Raw genomic sequence first — 22,119 nt, forward strand, 5'->3', positions numbered from 1 at the left:
CATAAAACCAATCTGGATCTTGACTGAGTTCCCCCCCCATTTTTTGATGAAAAAAGAATATTTTTAAATGAAAATTGAATGTGATGTATTCATTTTGTAGTAGTATTTGGGGAAGTTGAAGTTTTTGTGTAGCCATAGCACTAGTTACTTTGAACAAATCAAAGTGTTCTATGGTTGCTCTCTATAGGTGCACAGAAGAATCATCCATACCCTGTCAACCCTGTTAGTGAACAAAATGCAATCTAAGGTAAGGCAGTTCAGATCTAATATGAGGGAAAAAATGCTCAATGATGAAAAGCTTTCAGTGAAACAGTTACTTTTTAATTATTAAAGACAGTATAAATTGATATAACTCTTACACAAAAAAACTTTGGAAACAGGGACGGGATCAGGATGGCGGAGGAGTAAGACGTAACACTCACCTCCCACAAACACGTCACAAAAACCATCTACGTGTAGAACGATTTGCACAGAACATTACTGAAGGCTGGCAGAAGACCTTAAACTTCCTCAAAGAGCAAGAAACCCTCCACATAACTGGGTAGAACAAAAGGGAGGAAAAAAAAAAAAGAAAAAAAAGGAAATCAGGCTGGGACCAGCAGTCCTGAGAGGAAGCTGTGAAAGAGGAAAGGAAACCACCCCCTGGGGAGCCACCTAACCGAGGGGAGATCAGCCGAGATAGAGGGACCTCAAAGCCTCAGAGAAGAGCACAGCAGCTGCACTGAGGGCAAAGCGGAGGGAGAGCCACACAGACCATCAGGACCGCCTCCCAGGACACCACAGCCTGAGCCGCTTGGGCGGGGGCTGGGGGTCAAGACCGAGGCTCCGGAGGTCACTTCTGGGGAGAGGACTAGGGCTGACGGTGTGGAGACAGCCTGAGGGGCTGGGGAGTGAGGCTCAGAGCTGAGGGAAACTAGGAGGAGGACTGCGCCCATGGAGGGGCAAGGCACCACTGCTGGGGACAGCAAGAGGCAGAGGGGCAGACGGCCACAGGAATATCTTTCCCTGCACACACATGGACTCTTGGAGGGCAGGGCTATAGGTGGTGAGGCACCTCTTGTGCCAACTACTGGTGGCGGTGCCTCCTGCTCAGGCTAAGCATGACAGGGTGCTGCTTGTGTGGTCTACAGGCAGCAGGGGCAAACCACCAGTTATCTATGAGTCCAGAGGTGGGCATGCCTGCTACCATGAGGGGTCCATGAACAGGCACCACCTGCAGCCCCAGTCACCTCAGAGGTCAGCACAAAGGGGGGCACTGCAACCAAGCACCACCCGTTGTTGCTCTCACTGCCCTGGGAACACACACGCCCTGATGCTGCCACTGACAAATGTTTCAGGCACCATCCAAAACTTCCTGAAGCTCACTGCCACTTCCCAGGGCCCTGCAACTAGGAGCAGCCTGCACCACCTTCCTGTGGGTCCTTGCCACTGTCAAAGGCCCAGTAACCAGGCATTGGCTACTAGCCCTGCTCATTGCCTCCCACCTCCCTGGAAGCTCGTGCAGCACCCTATCAAGTGGATAACAGCCTGCACACACTGAGAAAAGAGACAGCAAGCATCCAAACCCTCACACCAAAAATAAATAGTAAGCCCTCACAAAATACCCAGGGGTGCTCTCGAATATAAATAGCCCTCCAAGACTACAGTAGTTGGTTTCCCTAAACTCAGAGAATAATAAAAATAGAAGCAAAATGAAGAGGCTCAAAACCATTCCCAGGTAAAAGAACAGGAGAATTCTCCCGAAGGAGCGAACAATGAAACAGACCTCTGCAGTTATCAGACACCGAGTTCAAGAGGAGACTAAAAATACTGAAGGAATTAAGGGTGACTATGAAGGCATTAAGAGCACATATGAACAGTAATGCACATTACTTTAGAAAGGAACGAGAAAATATGAGGAGCCAAGAAAAATTAGAAAATTCATTTGCAGAGATGCAAACTGAGTTAAAGGCACTGAAGACCAAAATGAAATAATGCAGAGGAGTGAACAGTGACGTGGAAAATAGAATAATGGAAATCACCCAGTCAGGACAGCAGATGGAAAACCAAATGAAAAAAAAAAAAAAAACAAAAGCAATATAAGGGATCTATGGGATAATATAAAGCAGGCCAGTCTACACATAATAGGGATTCCAGAAGGAGAAGAAAAAGAAAAGGGGATTGAAAATATATTTGAAGAAATTATGGCTGAAAACTTTGCACATCTAAAACAAATATCAAGATACAAGAAGCGCAGAGGGCCCCAAACAAGTTGAACCCAAACAGACCCACACCAAGACATATTATAATAAAAATGGCAAAAATTAAAAGGAGAGGATTCTAAAGGCAGCAAGAGAAAAACAAAGAGTTCACTTAAGGGAACCCGCATAACCCTATAGGCTGACTTCTCTACAGAAACACTACAGACCAGAAGAAAATGGCAAGCATATTCAAAGTTCTAAAAGGGAAAAATTTGCAGCCTAGAATACTCTACCCAGCAAAAACATAATTTAAAATAGAAGGGATATAAAGAGTTTTTCCAACAAATAAAAACTAATATAGCAATACTAAACCCATTCTAAAAGAAATACTGAAAGGTCTACTCTAAATAAAGAAATAGGATGGAGGAAATCACAATTGGACAGCAATCACTTAAACAAGCCAGTATACACATCTAAAAGGAAAAAAAAAAACCCTACTGCAAAAGCAAAGGTAAACCCAAGTAACTGGAAAATGATAAACATGAAGATGTTAAAAAGGGATATCAAAATCATAAAATGTGGGGAAGGAAAGCAAGAAAATCTAGACTTTTTTTTAGAATGGGTTTGAGCCTATATGACTATCAGGCTAAAGCAAGCAGATATAGGAAGAGGTAAACACATTTGAAAAACAGGGCTGGGAGTTCCCATGTCATGGCTCAGTGGTTACCAAACCCAACTAGTATCCATGAGGGCATGGGGGTTCGATCCCTGACCTCGGTCAGTGGGTTAAGGGTCTGGCATTGCCATGAGCTGTGGTGTAGGTCACAGATGAGGCTCAGATCCTCTGTTGCTATGGCTGTGGTGTAGGCTGGCAGTGACAGCTCCAATTCAACTCCTAGCCTGGGAACCTCCATATGCCATGGGTGCGGCCCTAAAAAGACAAAACAAACAAACAAAATGGGGCAAAATGCACACAAACTACAGAGGACACAAGCATAAAATAAAAGGAAATCATCCAACCAAAAGAAGGAAAGGATCAAAGGAGAAACATAGGATCAACTAGAGAACAAGGTTTAAAATGGCAATAATACATATTTATCAATAATTACCTTAAATGTCAATGGACTGAATGCACCAATCAAAAGACAGAGTGGCAGACTGGATAATACAACAAGAGCCTACTACAATTTGTTGCCTACAAGAGACTCACCTTAAGGCAAAGGACATGTCAACTGAAAGAAAGGGGATGGAAAAAGATATTTCATGCTAATGGAAAAGACAGGAAAGCAGGAGTTGCAATACTCATATCAGAGAAAATAGACTTTAAAACGAAGGCCACCAAGAAAGAAAAAGAACACTATTTAATGATAAAAGGATCAATTTGAGAAGAGGATACCATATTATACTCATCAATATATATGCCCCTAATATAGGACCAACCAAATACTAACAAACATAAAAAGGAGAAAATGATGGGAATACAATAACAGTAGGAGTCTTTAACACCCAACTCATATCAATGGACAGATCCTCTAGACAGAAAATCAATAAGGCAACAGAGGTTCTAAATGACACAGTAGGAAAGTTAGACTTAACTGATATTTTCAGGACACTACATCCTAAAAAATCAAGAGTATACATTCTTTTTTTCTTTCCTTAGTGCCACATCTATCATATATGGAAGTTCCCTGGCTAGGGATCAAATTGGAGATGCAGCTGCCAAACTATAGCAATGCCGGATCTGAGCCGTATCTGTGACCTATGAAACAGCTTGCAGCAACACTGGGTCCTAAATCCACTGAGCGAGGCCAAGGATTGAACCTGCATCCTCACAGACACTATGTGGGATTCTTAACCTGCTGAGCCACAGTGGGAACTCCAGAAAATGTTTTAATGCATTCTTTAAAAATATACATGGAACATTCTCAAGGACTGACCACATACTGGGGCACAAAACTAACCTCAACAGATTTAAGAGTATAGAAGTTATTTCAGGTATTTTCTCTGACCACAATGGCATGAAACTAGAAAACAACCACAGGGAAAGAAATGAGAAAAAACTAACTCCATGGAGACTAAACTACATGCTACTAAAAACCAAACCAAAACAAACAAAAAAAAACAGTCAGCAAGGAAATCAAAAGGGAAACTGAAAACTACTTTGAGACAAATGATAATGAAAACATAACCATTCAAAACCTATGGGAGGGGCTGTTGTGGCTCAGCAATAATGATCCTGACTAATACTCATGAGGATGTGAGTTCCATCCCTGGCCATGCTCAGTGGGTTAAGGATCCAACATTGCTGTGAGCTGTGGTATAGGCTGCAGATGTGGCTTGGATCTGGTGTTGCTGTAGCTGTGGCAAAGGCCAGCAGCTACGGCTCCAATTTGAACCCTAGCCTGAGAACTACCATGTGCTGCCCCAAAAAGACACACACACACACACACACACACACACACACACACACACACACACACACACAGATGCTGCAAAAGCAGTGCTTAGAGGAAATTTCATAGCAATACAGGCCTTTCTCAAAAAAGAAGAAAAATCTCAAATCCACAACTTAACCCACCACTTAAAAGATTTAGAAAAAGAAGAACAAACAAAACCTAAAGCTAGCAGAAGGGAGAAAATCATAAAAATCAGAGAGAAAATTGACAAATTTCTGATCAGACTCATCAAGAAGGGGAGAAAAAGAACTCAAATTAACAAAATAAGCAATGAAAGAGTAGAAATCTCAATGGATACCGCAGAAATACAAACAACCATAAGAGAAAACTATGGACAATTATATGCCAACAAATTTAACCTAGAAGAAATGAACAACTCTCTAGAAGACATACAGCCTATCAAAACTGAATCGAGAGGAAACATAAATTAAACAGATGGATCACCAGAAGTGAAATTCAATATGTTATAAAAACACCCCCTACCTACAAAAGTCCAGGACCAGATGGCTTCACAGGCAAATTCTACCAAACATACAAAGAAGAACTTATACCCATCCTTCTTAAACTTTTCTAAAAGGTTGAAGAAGGCACTCCCAAAGACATTCTATGAAGCCATCATCACCTTAATACCAAAACCAGACTAAGATACTGCTAAAAAAGAAAATTATAGGCCCCTATCTTTGATGAATATAAAATTCTTGACAAAATTTTAGCCAATCAAATTCAACAACATATAAAAAAGGTCATACACCACAACCCAGTGGGATTGATCCCAGGTTCACAAAGATGGTTCAAAATACACAAATCAATCAACATCATATATACAACATTAACAAAAGAAAAGTAAAAAACCACACAATCACCTCAATAGATGCAGAAAAAGCATTTGACAAAGTCCAACATCCATTCTTGATAAAAATTCTTACCAAAGTGGATTTTGGTTAATATACCTTAACATAATCAAAGCCATTTATGACAAACCCACAGCCAATATAATACTCAATGGAGAAAAACTTAAAGCCTTCCCACTACAATCTGGAACAAGACAAGGATGCCTACTCTCTCCACTTGTATTCCACATAGTATTGGAAGTCCTAGTCACAAAAATCAGACAAAAGAAATAAAAGGTACCCAAATTGGAAGAGAAGAGGTAAAACTGTCACTCTATGAAGATGAAATGATACAATATATAGAAAACCCTAAGAACTCTAAACAAAAACTACTTGAACTGATCAACAAATTCAGCAAAGTAGCAGGATACAAGATTAACATTCAGAAATCAGTTGCATTTCTGTATACTAACAAAAAGGGATACAAAAATACAATACCTTTTAAAAATCACACCTCAAAAAATTAAATCCCTAGGAATAAACCTGACCAAGGATGTGAAAGACATATGCTGAGAACTATAAAACATTAATCAAGGAAATTAAAAAGGATTAAAAAGAAATGGAAAGTATTCCATGCTCCTGGATTAGCATTAATATTGACATGGCCATACTACCCAAAGCAATCTACAGATTCAGTGCAATTCCTATCAAATTACCCATAACATTTTTCAGATAACTAGAACAAAAAATCCAAAAATTTATGTGGAACCATAAAAGACCCAGAATTACCAAAGCAATCCTGAGGAACAAAAACCAAGAGGGAGGCATCCCTCCTGGACTTATGACAACATTACAAAGCTATGGTAATCAAGACAGTGTGGTACTTATACAAAAACAAACATACGGACCAATGGAACAGAAGAGAGAACCCAGAAATAAACCTGGACACCTGTGGTCAATTAATCTTCAACAAAGGAAGCAAGAACATAAAATGGGAAAAAGACAGTTTCTTCAGCAAGTGGTGCTGGGAAAACTGGACAGCCTCATGCAAATCACTGAAACTGGAATACACCCTCACACTATGCATGAAAATAAACTCAAAATAGCTTAAAAACTTAAACATAAGGCAAGACACCATAAAATTCCTTTAAGAGAACACAGGCAAAATATTCTCTAACATCAACTGTACAAACGTTTTCTTAGGTTAGTCTCCCAAATCAACAGAAATAAAAACAAAAATAAACCAATGGGACCTAATCAAAATTACAAGTTTTTGCACAGCAAAGAAAACCATAAAAAAGACAAAAAGACAACCTGTGGAATGGGAGAAAATAGTTTCAAACAATGCAACCAACAAGGGCTTAATCTCCAAAATACACGAAAAACTTACACAACTCAACAGCAAAAAAACAAACCCAACTGAAAAATGGGTAGATGACCTGAATAGACATTTCTCCAAAGAAGACATACAGATGGCCAATAGGCATATGAAAAAATGCTCAATATCAATAATTATTAGAGAAATGCAAATCAAAACTACAATGAGGTATCACCTCACACCTGTCAGAATGGCCATCATTAACAAGTCCACAAATAATAACTGCTGGAGAGGGTGTGGAGAGAAGGGAACCCTCCTACACTGTTGATGGGAGTGAAAATTGGTACAATCACTATGGAAAACAGTATGGAGGTACATCAGAAAAGTAAACATAGAACTACCATATGACCCAGTCATCCCACACCTGGGCATCTATCCAGACAAAACTTTCATTGAAAAAGATACACTCACCCCTATGTTCACTGCAGCACTATTCACAGCAGCCAAGACATGGAAACAACCTAAATGTCCATCGACAGATGAATGGATTAAGAAGATGTGGTACATATACATGATGCAATACTACTCTGCCATTAAAAAGAAAATGCCATTTGCAGCAACATAGATGGAACTAGAGACTCTCATACTAAGTGAAGTGAGTCAGAAAGAGAAAGACAAATACTATATGATATCACTTATATGTGGAATCTAATATATGGCACAAATGAACCTTTCCACAGAAAAGAAACAAACTCATGGACGTGGAGAACAGACCTGTCGTTTCCGAGGGGGAGGGGGAGGGAGTGGGATGGACTGGGAGTTTGGGGTTAGTAGATGCAAACTATTGGATCTGGAGTGGATAAGCAATGAGGTCCTGCTGTACAGCACAGGGAACTATATCTAATCACTTGTAATGGAACATGATGGAGGATGATGTGAAAAAAAGAATGTATGTAAATGTATAACTAGGTCACTCTGCTGTACACCAGAAATTGACAAAACATTGTTAATCAACTGTGATAAAAAAATTTTAAAAAACACTTTGGAAATACATCAGGCCATGAAAACATGTATACCCATTGACCCAGTAAATCCCCTTGTTGGAAATTATACAAAGAAAATCAAAAACAAAAGAAAGGGAAGAAGCTCTACATTCACAAATATGGTGCAGTGGTAAGTGACAAACTGGAATGGTTAAGGGGGATGGCGAGTAAATTGTACAGCTGTGCAGAACAGAGGTTTTTAAGTTGAGAATTAAAAGCAAACCTACAATGGCACTTCTGTTTTTAAAGGCAAGTTACCATACTATTTTTCTGTAATTATTAAAAATTGAAAGAGGAGTTCCTGTCGTGGCTCAGCGGTTAACGAACCTGACTAGCATCCATGAAGACAAGGGTTCGATCCCTGGCCTCGATCAGTGGGTTGAGGATCTGGCGTTGCCGTGAGCTGTGGTGTAGGCCGGTAGCTACAGCTCCCATTGGACCCCTAGCCTGGGAACCTCCATGTACCACAGGTGCTGCCCTAAAAAGACAAAAAAAACAGTTGAAAGAAATGATGCCTTTAAAGATGAAGCGGATGGTTGTTCATAGTGGTAAAATTAGAGGTGAATTCTCTCACATTTTATGTCATGTGTATTATCAAGAAATATATTCATATTACAAGATGTATGTCTTTAAGTTAAAAATAATTTGATATAAATGTAAAAAAAAAAAAACTGCCAAAAGTAAGGGGAGATGGTGGGAACGTTCCCATCCACCCTCTAAGTTCACTGCTTGGTTCACAGCAGATGTGTGGTCAGTGGGGGTTGCTTTAGGGATAGAAGGTCTAGTCAACCACACACCCCACTGCCCGTGTGTCTGTGCCAAGCAATGCCCAGGAGAGAACCGTGATGCTTTTGCTCCAAGCTGAGTCCTCACTTCCCCCACACAGTGTAAGTGTTCATCCAGAGAATCATAAAAAAATATACATATGAGGTGCTAGATCCTAGTATAAGACAAGAATTCAATCTAAAAACTTCTAGAAAGGTAATCAAAATATTGCTAGTTTTAATTGTTATTCATAAAACTAACAACACTGGGACATGTCCCTCACTGGAAGCCACTATCAGTGTTACGGGAGTTGTGCCTAACATACAGGACTAGTTAATTAACACTTGCACTAGTATGTTAGCATTTCTACGCCATTATTTCAAGGGCTCTTAGGCTGAACACTAATTGAACCTGCTCTCGGTGTTCTGCTGCAGGGTTTTGGAAGCCCCTTTAGAATGCTCCAGCAGCTTGATGGCCTTGTCAGAGTTTTCAATGTTCCTAAGCAGGGTCTCTAGCCTTCTCTTAATTTTCTTCTGATCTTCAAGAGCACAGCCAATCACTATGGACTGGAACTTCTGATCCACGGGCCCGGCAGGCACCTCGGAAGAACAGGCGCTGTACAGTGACATGAGGTGACTCTTGGCATTTCCCAGGTCATCCAGAAACTTGCTCACCACTTCGTCGATGATCCTGGTGGCTTGCTTGAGGGACTCCTGCTGCTGGGGGTTCCTAATTGTTTCCACCGAAACTTCAACGGTCAGTGTTCGTCCCATCAGACGGTTTGCAGTCAGGTTTAGTTCTTCCCTTTCCCCTAATCAGAAAAAGTTTGACATGTCAATCAATGTGAGAGAGAAATGCATCTGTGTCGAGAATACGAAAATCAAACCTATTCTGTGAGCACGTATGAAGTTCTTCAAGGTCAAAGTTAAAGCTACAGCAGTAGGGTTAATTTAGGAATCAGATTACAGAGAAAGGCTGTAGAGCACTTTTTCCCTGAAGGTCCTTCTGGGATGGCGACCAGATGACCTCTCCAGGTGTCATGTCTGCAAAAGCTGGTGCAGGTGTGCTTCTGGAACTGGGAGGGAGGTCAAGTCCCAACAGAGCGAAGGGTGAGCGTCCCTGGGCTTCTGTGCGGGACGAGCAGGAGAGGGGGCTCCTGACCTGTGGGAGGAGGTGCCTGGAGAGCAGGAAAGTCATGTGCCCTCTACCTTTTGCCTGAGACTCCCAATAATAAGAAAGATTAACACGAAGAAACAAGTTTATTAACATGTATACCTCACGTACACATCAGGGCTCGCGAGCAAGGCTCAGTAACTCCCCCAGAGCCCAGGCTGCTACCCTAAATACTGTCCACGGCTTGAAATGCTGGGGAGGGAGGGGGTGGGTTATGGAGGGTACCAGAAAAAGCACGAAAAACAACAGTAAGGTCTTGATGTAGGTTGAGTAGGTGCCTTCTCCACTGCTGAGCGTCTCGCAATTTAGCCATGCTCCTCCTGGTACATTTCCTTACAAATGGAAATGTCCATTACAAAATGTAAATGTCTCTTATTATTATTTTTTGTCTTCTTAGGGCTGCACCCTCAACATATGGAGGTTCTCAGGCTAGGGTCAAACCGGAGCAGTAGCCACTGGCCTACACCACAGCTCACAGCAACGCCGGATCCTTAGCCCACTGAGCAAGGTCAGGGGTGGAACCTGCGTCCTCATGGATGCTGGTCAGATTTGTTTCCACTGAGCCACGACGAGAACTCCACAAATGTCTCTTAGAAAAGAGTAACTTCTCCCTTTTCAGAGCTTCTCCTGTGTCTGCAGTTTCTCAAAAACAGTCAGCTCAAAACAATGCTTAGGCCAAAGAGGCATCTTTTGGCGTGGCACATTCTGTGCGCATATCAGAAAACAATGCCTTAACTGTGGCTGAGAAAACAGTATCTCCTCCGTGATACTGGAGGAGAGGCTGGCCTCTACACTAGGCACCGGCTTCATCTCTCCTGGGACCGGTAGGGGTGCTGGGTCAACCTTTCCCTATTTATGTGAAAATCAGCCATCTCTCATCTGTCCTGTTCTGTAACTCCCTTCCCAATTCAAGGACCTTTGGCCAGAACAGTGGAGAGAGACTAGATCTTGACATCTTGACCCTGCTGAGGCTGCGTAGCAGTCTGGGTCTGGGCTAGACGCTCACTGAACGACACCAGCAACGCAACTATTAGCCCGGGGAGCCAGGCTGGGAGGACCACTGGGTGTGCAGAGAATCACCTCCCAGCAAGCCCATCTCTTCTTGGGCAGTAAGCTCTTCCTCTGGAAACGGGTGTCACTGGGTCCATAATCCACTTTCTCTGCCTTTCTCCCCTTTAAGTGACACCTCCACCCAACCTCTCACCCTCTGACGCTACTGCTTTTCACATCCCGCACAGCTCTGGCCCTTCTTGGAAGCATGGACCTGGAGCAGCTCTCGGGCTGGAGGAGTGGCTCTGCTGATGCCCCCCTTCCCCCACCCACCCCCAGGACCCCCCCACCCCCCCGCCCCCCGCAGCGCACCTTCGCTGATCTGCCGCATGTCCTGGCTGTTCTGGATGCTGTGGATCATCTCCAGCAGCACCTCCTTCTCCTGCTCCACGGCAGTGGCCGCTTCTCGCAGAGCTTCCACCCTGGGGACCAAGGGGGGCCAGATGTTATAACCCAGACAGCAGAACGGCTGCCTCATCTCCCCATCCCTCAGTCCAACTCACGGTTAAAGATGGTTAACCAAAAATGCCGTATTCCTTGTTTTCTGTGCTTTTAAGTTTTCTTTTTAATCCACTTGCCCTGCTGCTCCCATTTTCCTCCCCACTCACTGGGCAATAGTTCTGTTTAGCGTTTATTTATTTGTATTTGCTCTACAAAAAAACGGAATACTTGTGTGCTCGCCTATTTTCAACTTATTTATATCTCACTGTTTCTGCCCTCACGCAGTGTATTTTATGACGAAGCACCAGGTTCCTCCGAGTACGTGTAATCAGGAGCTCCTAGGTCTCGCATAAAATGCCACCTTGTGTCCCCACCTGACCTGACCTCCCCGACCCAGTAGAGATGTACCTCGGCGCCAGTTTTTCGTCACCTCCAGTAACAGGTCAATGACAACCTGTCCTCTCGGGGCCCTGATAACAGGCACCATCCCAGGGCAGGGCGGCTTCCTCGCAGGGTGTGCGGACCCTTCATGCAGCTCCATTCTGGATTGTTCTCCAGAAAGCCCCTGGGTCCCCACAGCCCTATCAAAGCTCAGCATTTCCCAACTTTCTAACCTTCTGCTGTCAGTGTAGTAGGTGCTGCGTCAGTACTTAATCTGCCCTTCTTTCATTACTCATCACTTTGGACATCTCTCCGTATCCTTGTGAGGCTGTTCGCAGCCTTTGCCTATCTTGCTTTTTCTTTTTGCACACTGGGGTTACTGTCCCCCTGCCATGTGCACACTCAAGGCGTTAATGCCCTGTTGGTGACAGGCCCTGCAACCACCTTCTCCCATCCTGTCCCCTGTGAAGTGTGTCTGGGCGTCCTTCATGGAGCAGAAGGCCTTGTTCTGAAGGGGTCAGGTCCATCTCTGCTTGGTTTGGTTTTACCTCACGGCTCATATCGGGAAGTTTTGCTGCAGGGCCCTCCCCTCCCCAGGTCCTGAGACGCTTTCCTGCACCCCCGTCTACTAACGTCTGACTTCACCTTTCCATGCTTATGTCCTAATCCACCTAGAATCCACCTTGTGTGTGTGGCTAGGGGAGATGTGTTTCTTTTTCTCCATATAGTGAACCATTTTCTCCAACGTTATCCATCCCCAAATCCATCTTTCCCTCAATGATTTGTAGATTGTCTGCCTCTGAAGTCTCTATTCCATCTTTCGGCACTGTGCCTGTTGTTATACCAACACCCTTTGCTTTTTCTTTTTAGGGCCGCACCCGAGGCACATGGAGGTTCCCAGGCTAGGGGTCAGATAGGAGCTGCAGCTGCAGGCCTACACCACGGCCACAGCCACGCCAGATCTGAGCCGCATCTTCGACTTACACCACAAAGCACAGCAATGCTGGATCCTTAACCCACTGAGTAAGGCCAGGGATCAAACCTCAAGGATCCTAGTTGGATTTGTTTCCCCTGAGCCACAACGGGAACTCCCTGAAGTACTGATGGTAGTTGTACAGACTCTTTTAAGTGTTTTGATACTTTGGATAGTGTTGGTATTGGGAATAATACATTTCTATATACTGCATTTTCTAGTTGGCTATTGCTGGTTGGAAAAAAAAATGCTGTTTTTGTAGTTCATGTTGTAGCTGCCACCTTAACACTTATTCACTTAATGGTTTGATTTTTGATTCCATTGGTTCTTCTAGATGGATGATCATATATATCATCTGCAAAAACGATAATCCTTATCTGTGCCTTTTTAATCCTCTTAGCTCCTATTTTTCTTTCTCATAGTACTGACCAAAGCCCTCCTATATAATATCAAACAATGGCCAGCACGGTGGGTTAAGGATCCAGTGTTGCTGAGCTGTGGCATTGGTTGCAGCTGCAGCTCGGATCTGATCCCTGGCCTGGGAATCCACATGCCCTGGGGCGGCCAAAAAAGAAAAAGAAAAAAAGCCCAAACGATGGTGATGAGCAAGGGCATGTTTGCCTTCTCCGAATTTAAAGAGAATGCCTCTGTGGGTTTTGGGTACGATGCCCTAATCAAACTATCAAAGCACCACTTCCCCCAACCCTACACAGGCACCGACTACGGACTCAGCCAGTCACTAAAGAACCAGGTTGTGGAATCAGGGGAGAAGAAAACAAAATCCTGTGTGTTTAAGGTGCTCTGTTTCCAGGGCATTTTCTTACATATATTACACCACAACTAAACAAGTTGCTGACTTTTGCAAAATAAATAGTGACAGATGTAGCTCCAACACTCAGGCGGCCTTGGAAGCACAAGATCACAGACCTCATCCCGACCGTGCCCTCCGTGGGCGCAGAAGGAACCACCAGGCAGTGTGAGCACAGGCCATATACGGATGGCCCTTCCCCACCAGCCACACGCAGGCCTTCTTCCCAATGGGCACCCACCTGTTGTCCCCCGAAATAGCACCGACAGACAGACGGTAGTCACAGGGTCTGAATTCATCAAGATACTAAATATACGCTGGACTCTGTGTTTATAAGAGCCAGCAGGAGCAAAGAGCGAGGAAGAATCTTATGTGACAAATTTAGCTGGAAAATGCAATCAAAACCAATAGTCTATCAAACAGTAAGAGCGCAGCATGAGGCTGTGTTCCAGCCCATTCATTACAGACTCGTGCCCTTTAATACACACTAGGGAATAGAAACTGGAATCTTCTAATATAACCTAGGGAACCTCAGGCACATACTCTAGAGCCTGGCACACACCAAAAGGGTCAGCTTGGCACCAAAAATGAGACATTCATGAAAAACAAAACATGACTCCAGCATTTCAATGGCACCAAAGAATTACTTGATTGGTAAATGAGAAGATGCCGACAGAAGAGATGAATTTTCCAGCCCTCCTGAGCCTGTATGCACATGTAGGATGATAAAGAGAGAACTGAGAGTTACTCTACAGAAGGAGGCCCATTTATGAGCGTAAGTTTCAACACGAAGCTCATGGGTTGTTAACAAGAAAGTGGTTTGAAAAGAGACGCTTTAGACAAAAATATAAAAATCTGTCACAGAAGATGTTTTGTCATTAAATGAGACCAAATGTAGAGGAAATGAGATGGAATTTTTAAGTTTTACTTTTTCCCCCCATATGGCTAGAAATTGCCAGGGCATTTTCTCCATAACACACAGATTTCTATCTTGTAAAGGACTTCTTCTTCTTCTCCTTTTTTTTTTTTTGTCTTTTTAGGGCCGCACCCGCAGCATATGGCAGTTCCCAGGCCAGGGGTCCAGTCGGAGCTGTAGCTGCTGGCCTGTGCCAGGGCCATGGCAATGCAGGATCCGAGCCGCGTCTGCAACCTACACCACAGCTCACGGCAATGCCAGACCCTTAACCCTTTGAGCGAGGCCAGGGATCAAACCCACAACCTCATGGTTCCTAGTCGGGTTGGTTAGCCACTGAGCCACGATGGGAAGTCCTAAAGGACTTCTCATGTATGATTTTGTGTAAACCCTTTTCATCTCACAGCAACAGTAAAACGCCATCCTTCCCGATGCAAAGATTCCCAGAGCTTTTGGCATCACGGCCCTTTCCTCTGCTGCCCCCTCGTCCTGCGACATCCCTCTTCCCCTACCCAGGCCTCCTGGGTGATCCTTTTTCAAAACCCAATCCTTCTGGCAGGAACTGTTTCCTAAGCAACTTCCTCCTTCCCCTGCCCCAGGCAGTCAGTCCTACCCTGGTCTAGTGGATGGACTATTCACAGGATGAAGGTTTTATTTTTTTTAAAAAAAGTCAATCCTACATCTCTACTTAGTTTGCTTGGGTGCTAGTTGTACTGTTCATCAGCTACTGGTATTCCGAAATCAACTCATACATACATCTTTTTGTCCCTCCCATTAGTTCTAGAAAATTGTTAGCCAATATATATCTTCAAATATTTCCCACTTGCCACTCTGCTATGTCTTCTGGAACTCTGCTCAGACAAGGGTGAGACTGCCTCTCTTTACCCTTCACGTTCTCAACACCTCACTTGACAGCGCTGCTCTTGGCGGAGAAGGGTGGTTCTGTTTTTATGAGCAGATCCTGGAAGAGCTGCATGTCCAAATTGGGAAAGAACTGATCCTCGCTCCAAGGGCGGCCTGGGCTGTGCTCCTGGAACACTCTCCGCATGGAATCAGGACTAAACTTTAACAAAGACAGGCCATGGTCAGAATGTCCCTAGGACAAAAGTGCACGGCGCGGACCGCTGGGTCCCCACAGCCTGGGGACCAGAGAGAGGAGGAGCTGGGAGGTGACTGACTGCACAGGCTGGTCACAAGTGCAGGGACCGCAAGGGCCTCAGTCCTGCCACTCAGGACAGTGCTGCTGCCACCTACTAGCTGGGTGACCTTGGGTAGTTTCTCTTTGCCTCAACTTCCTCACTTTCACTATACGGATCATGTGACAGTGGTTGTGACCGAATGGAGTGAAGCAGGTGGAGTTTAACGCAGTGACCGAAAGCATCAACTAAAAATGTATTTATGAGTAACTCGGATGCAGAACTTACGGATGCAGAGCACCAACTGCTACACCATTTTCTACAGATTTGAGCATCCGTGGATTCTGGTCCATGGGGGCCACTGTCAGCATCAAGTGCCCAGAGCTGAGGCCGCAAACACTAGCTTCCTGGTTTTTATGACACACTTACCACTACGAACTTGGGCTTCCAAATGGCAAGAATTTGTGCTTTCATCAAAAGGAGGGGAAATGGTGGGAGTTCCCATCATGGCTCAGTGGGTTAAGAACCCAACTCGTATCCATGAGGATTAGGGTTTGACCACTGGCCCCACTCAGTGGGTTAAGGATCCAGTGTTGCTGTGGCTGTGGTGTAGGCCAGCAGCTGCAGCTCTGATTCGACCCCTGGCCTGGGAACTTCCACAGGTGACACCCCCAACCCCCCCCCCAAAAAAGTGGAGGAGGAGAAATGGTAAACAGACTTTTTTCAAAGATGATTATTTCTAAAACAATTCTTGAAATCATAGTCCTGTTTCTTATTCAATACTCCTGAGGGTTTTTGGCTGAGCCTGTGGCACAAGGAAGTTCCCAAGCCAAGGACTGAACCTGTGCCACAGCAGTGACAAGGCTGGGATCCTTAACCGCTAGACCACCTTATTCTTACTCTTGTATCAAGGAAGGCTACAAGGATCATGTACGTTTCAGGCAAAGTGCAGCTTCTGAAGGGCGTCCGAGTCATCACCAAAACAATGCATTACACTCGCGGCTGAGACACTGGGGGGTAAAAATGGGACCAGGGTTTAGCATTAGGAGCGGCTTGTTAGTGGGGTGGCCTCAGACTGGCCTCCAATCCCCCTGGACCGGATCCCCCGGCTCCTAAAAGAGATAATAGGTGTCCTTCTCCTGCCTCAAAGGGTTCTGGAAGGTTCAGATGACAGTGTCTATGACAAGGGATCTTTTTAATTACAGGCTCTTAGAGATGCTAACTATGGCGCCAGCTTGCTTTGTGACCCCTGGGACGCCACACACGGAACCGTGACAGGAAACTTTCAGCTGTGCCCCCCCTCGCCGATCCTTTACTCCCTGGCTGCCACGGAAGCCACTGCAAGTGGCTGGCAGGCGGGGGAGGAGCCATGCTAGGAGCCCTTTGGGGAAATCTGTGAACAGCTGGTCTCCCAGCCAGTTCCTTTTCCCCTCTGCTGTGTCCACACACCCCACGTCCAAACACCTGTTACCCTCCAGAACCTTTAGGGGCCACTTGACCCCTGGCACAGTTCAATATTCATTCATCCAAACACCAGTCTAAGTGGAAAGTTCACCTCCTTCTGTAAAATCATACATTCATCCACATACTCTTCCTACATCCTGAAATACGACACACTTAACTCTAAGAAAATTCAGGCAGAAGATATCAGTCTCCCGGATTCCAGCTGTGTGACCTTGGACAAGTCATTTAAGCTCTCAAGCCTCACTTTTCCACATGCAGAATGGAGGGGATGGTAAATTCCACAAAGGCAGGGCCCTGCATGGTCATGTCATTCACTAACTAGCTGTTAGTGTGCAGTATTTATAAATCACGGTAGCTGCTAAAACAGTGACAATCGTAAGAAACATGTTTTGGGCCACTGACGAATGGAAAATCAGGCACCAGCTGAACTGGTCATGAAAACCCGGAGAGAAAGGCATCACCTTTTTAGGAGGAAGCGAAAAAGGAGGTGAGCTAGAGTCAAAAAAGAAAGGCTAGCGGTGTGGAGAAGTGTTAGAAATCCAGGGAAATTCTTGACTGGTCTGTAGAATGCTGCCAACATCTTAAAGCTTCTCAGACGTCGCGGGCACCAGTTCACACACCAGGTCCTAGAGCATTTAGCACAAATCTGTTTTTTAGCTTCAGACGGAAGCAGTTTTTGCCACAACTGACAAAGCCAGTAAAAGCGAGTTTCCACGTACAACCTGTAATTTCCTCTCTAGCTAGTATGCTGTTTAGTCATCCTTTTTTTTTAAGGGCCACACCTGTGGCATTTGGACATTCCTGGGCTAGGGATGAGTGGGAGCTGCAGCTGCTGGCCTACGCCCCAGCCAAAGCTTGCGGCAAGGCCGTATCCTTAACCTCCTGACCAAGGCCGAGGATCGAACCCACATCCTCATGGGTACTGAGCCACAACGGGAACTCCTTATTAGTCATCCTTCATATGAAATTAAACCATTAGAGAAAATGACCTGGGAAAATCATGCATTCTTCTTCCACTTGATCTTCTAGGTAGGATTCTAGGTTCTGAGAGTGCACTCCACTCTCCATGGCTCACATGGTTTCAAAAACTCCTGTTTTTACCCACCTTCCCAAATGCTTCCTAAGTTTTCACTCAGCGTTACTTTTTCTAAAAGCAAGAAATAAAGCTCGCAAAAGTCTACAATTACTGGGAAGGTCCTTAAAATGAACAACTAGACACACATTAATCAGCCTTTCCTCCTCAGTTCAAGAGTTAATTCGGCAAAATACAATTTAATTGCTTGTACTCAGTAATCAGAATTCGCTTCACATCAATCGCTGGAACACAATATTCAAAACCAAAGCCTTCCTGGTAAAGACGAGCACTTGGCTGCTTTCGTACGTGAGGCACTAGTTCAAGTCTGAGGACCACCACTCAAGCTTGAAGAAGGAGGCGGGGGCAACATCCCCCACGGTCCCTGAAGAAGAAACCCTTCCTTTCTGATGGGGTGTGGGGGTGGGGAGACCCCAGAAATGGTTGAGAACATGCCCCTCCAAGTTCTAAAGCCCGGGAAGATGACAAGACCCCTTTGCGATGCGATGAAAAAAGAAAAGGCAGTCTGCCGGGGCGGGGGTTGGAAAGGGGACAACACACGACATTCAGGAGCACTGGCTTCAGCAGGTCCAGCCACGGGAAGCACTGCTCTCCCCTTATTCCATCTGTGTCATTCCCAGCAGGACCCCAGAACCAGTCTGGGTTCTGGTTTCCATTACTACCCACAAAATCATGATGGTGGAGAATTTATTTTCTTTTTTTTTTTTTCATTTATAATGATATTTCTTCCATTATAGCTGGTTTACAGTGTTCCGTCAATTTTCTACTGTACAGCAAGATGACCCAATCACACATACAGGTATACATTCTGAATTTATTTTCCGAGAAGACATTGTTTCTTGCCATCATCATCAATAACAAATTTCAAATGATAAATACTAAATTTTAAAATGATTAATATAGGCCTCACTTGCTTAATGCTAATTGATAAATAATAAATGCCTCATTCAGTTAATCATGATAAATAATGAAGAAATGCCTCATTTGGTTATTAGTGTACTTTATGAGTCATAAGACCCCTCCCGTTTTGGTGTATTAATCAAGGGAGGTAAAGGCAATTCTTGAAATGTCTACCTTACCTACTCCTTTGCTCATCCAGAACCTGGTGCAAACTATGGAAAAAAATGCGGAGGTTTAAGGGAGTTGTGGGTGCCCCAGTTAAGATTTTCATAAAACTACACTTGCACACAATTTATACAGTAGCTTTTGTGACCTGAACCTTTACGAGAAGTACATCAACGTTTTCATACATTGTGGAAAGAGAAAAGTAGGTCCAAAACTTCTTGCATAGGCTTTAGGCATCCCAAGGAGCCTACCACCCCATCTGCCGCTAGGAGAGTCCCTGGCCACCCGGTTCTACAGGAACTGACAGCACAGCCTGGAAAGAATTCAGACGAGCAGGAATGAGGAGGCTCTGCGCTCTGGGAAAACTGGCGGAACAGGCCCACAGAGAGAGATTTTCAGGAAAATTTAATGAACCCAGATTCTTGCATCTTCCCACACGCAGAAAAGCACTAAAACCATTGAGGACACATCTGCTCTCCCGACCAGCAGCGACCTTCTATCAAAACGTGCGCTCGCCCATCTACCCCGCCCTCAAGTCCCCTCCGTGGGGCCGGGGCGGCGCTAGAGGCCCCCCCACACCCCCAGGTGCTCAGCACGCCCCCCAACAGCGCAGCTCGGGCCCCCTCACGCGGCTTTATTTCAAGCCACACGTTGATTCCTTATTAAAACCTGAATCAGCTAAGAGTGGAAACAGGTGACCCCTGTGGTTTCGGGCCAGCAAACTGCACTTGGAAGGTGGGAGCGGCTCTTGGTGGGGGGAGCCCGGCGCCGGGAAAAACGCAGAGGGGACCGGGCGGGCGCCCCACAAGTGCCCTCGCCCCGCCCCGCCTTGGGATCCGATGGGGCCCCGAAGCTTTATTCTGAGATATTGCTCTTAAGTGTTGGAAGCAAAAGAATGGATCACTGACCTTGGGACCATTAGACCGCCACCCGTTCAGAAAGAGCATCTCAGGGAGACCCGACCGAACCCCTGGCGTGCAGAAGGTTCTGGAAGCTCCGCGGACCCGCGGTGTCAGCCCAGCCCCAACCGCCAGCGGCGTCCCTACCCTTCACCTCCTCGGCTTCCCCCGCTCCCGCGCAGGCAAGAGCGCGGCCGCCGGGACGCGGGGCCAAGGGACCGCCGGACGGACAGGCTAGCGAGTGCCCCAGGGCCGGGGTCCGACCGCGCCCGGATCCGCCCGCCGCCCCGCACACCTGAGCTCCAGCTGGTCCAGGCTCTCCAGCAGGCGGCTGGAGCGGTCGGCCATGGACGAGGAGCGGCAGAAGCGGCCCTCGTTGGCCTTGGCGCTGATCCTCGCCTGAGCCATCTGCGCCCGGAGGCCCGAGGTCACCGCCGTCACCGCGCCGCACGCCTCTCTCTGACGCGCCGCCCGCGCCCGGGCTGGGGATCCGCGGTCTGGGTGGGGACTGGGGGCCAGGGGACTGGGGGTCGGGGGGCGCGGGTGGTCGAGCAAGGACTGGGGTCCGGACGACTGGGGGCCAGGGAACCGGGGCTCCAGACGCCAGGGGAACCCAGGGGCGCGGGGCGCTGGCTGACCGCGCGCGGGCGGTAGGAGGAAGCCGGGCGGCCTGCGGGGCGGCTCACGTGGCGTCGGGCCCGCTCTTCGCCTGGAACACCGCCCCCAGGGCGGAGCCCGCGCCCCCGGCCCGGCCCGGCCCAGCCCAGCCCGCCCTCCCGCCTCCCGCGCGCAGAGCCGGGCCGCCGGGGCCGTGTCGCCCGACCTGCCTGGCCACCAGGCCCTCTCCGGAGATGAGAACGAGGCTAATAGAGCGCGCGAGAAAAGGCGCCCCTCTTACCACCCAGCGGGACGTAGGAAGGTGAACTTCCTTTATTTTCAATGACTTTCTTCTGTTCAAAAGTTATTTGCTGGAATTTAAGTGAAATGGTTAAGACCCTTTCACACCCAACTTATTTAAATCTCCTGTTAGGAAAAGATGCCGTAGGCCACGAGGTCAGACACCATGAAGGTCAGTACAAGTGGAGTGAATGTTGTGGGGAGCTCGCTGCTTCACGCTGCAAGAATGAGAAGGTACAGGGCACTTCAAGTGGAGATAATAACACTTTAAAGCTGGATCACAACCTTTAATCTGAGATCAAAGCCATGTAAATAAGTGAACAGAGATGAAGCCCTTAAGGCTGGATGGCAATTTTTCTGAACTTAGACTCCATGTCGATGAATTGTTGCTGGAGGGGAATATTTGACATCATTAAGTATATTCTCTCATATCATGACACGAACAAAGAATCCTTCCACTTTTGGAGAATGGAAGTCTATCAGGTGACTTCAGCATCACCCTGGACTCTCATGCCAGAGACCCAGTCCCCTCCCCTTCAGGGTGCACCCAGCCTGCCTTCCCTCCTGGACCAGTGGCCTGCCCTCCCACTTGCACCCCTGCTTCTGCTCTCAGCTGTTTGCACTCAACACAGCCCCACAGCAGTCCAAGTACAGCAGGTCACACCACTTACTCTCAGAAACCTTCAGGGCTCCTCCTTTCCAGGGTCTTCAGAAAAGGTCTCTAAGGATGCCACCTTGCATTGCCCTCTGAGCTCATCCTGCTCTTCTAGACCTTTTCACCCTCTTCCTAGAGCTCGCCCACCTTCAGGTCTCCTGAGCTTCACCTGGTCAGGGTCCTTCCCGACCACCCTGTTGGAAATAACTGCCTCCCCCTGCCCAGCCCCATGCTCTCCCCCCTTCCCTGTTTCACTATCTTATCATTCGAGGTTCTATCCAACCCCCTCCCCGAGTGCTCCAGAGTGGGGGCTTTGTGTGTGTGTGTGTTGGGGGGGGATCTCAAGTGCCGAGAACAGTGGCGAACACATGGTAAGTAGCCAAGAATACTTTGTGAGTGGGTGAACAAATAAATGATTTGAAAGAAATTGAAAAGAAAAAAATGATGCTCTTTAAATTGAGCCCCAGCCTGCTGAGTATCAGAGCTGCACTTGCCAAGGGAGCCCAGAACAAACCCGTGTCTTGTTCCCCAGCGATGTCAGAGAGGAGAGCCAGGCCAGCAGGCGGGTAAGAAATAGGA

At 46.3% G+C, this 22,119-nt stretch overlaps 1 protein-coding gene across 2 annotated transcripts; it reads right to left on the reverse strand.

The window, feature by feature from the left end:
• On the reverse strand, nt 8,802–20,712 carry BAG2 (BCL2 associated athanogene 2). 2 transcript variants are annotated; one of them, XM_003128336.4, is made up of 3 exons: nt 20,284–20,712; nt 11,128–11,237; nt 8,802–9,403 (listed from the first exon to the last, which is right to left on the reverse strand). In XM_003128336.4, the coding sequence occupies exons 1-3, from the start codon at nt 20,394–20,396 to the stop codon at nt 8,994–8,996; spliced, it is 633 nt and encodes a 210-aa protein (XP_003128384.1). In that variant the 5' UTR covers nt 20,397–20,712; the 3' UTR covers nt 8,802–8,993. The 2 variants fall into 2 exon arrangements, with proteins under 2 accessions (XP_003128384.1, XP_005665922.1); XM_005665865.3 differs by lacking the exon at nt 20,284–20,712 and adding an exon at nt 19,998–20,146 and having other exon boundaries at nt 8,804–9,403.

This window comes from Sus scrofa, chromosome 7, assembly GCF_000003025.6.
Source record: "Sus scrofa isolate TJ Tabasco breed Duroc chromosome 7, Sscrofa11.1, whole genome shotgun sequence".
Lineage (NCBI taxonomy): Eukaryota > Metazoa > Chordata > Mammalia > Artiodactyla > Suidae > Sus > Sus scrofa.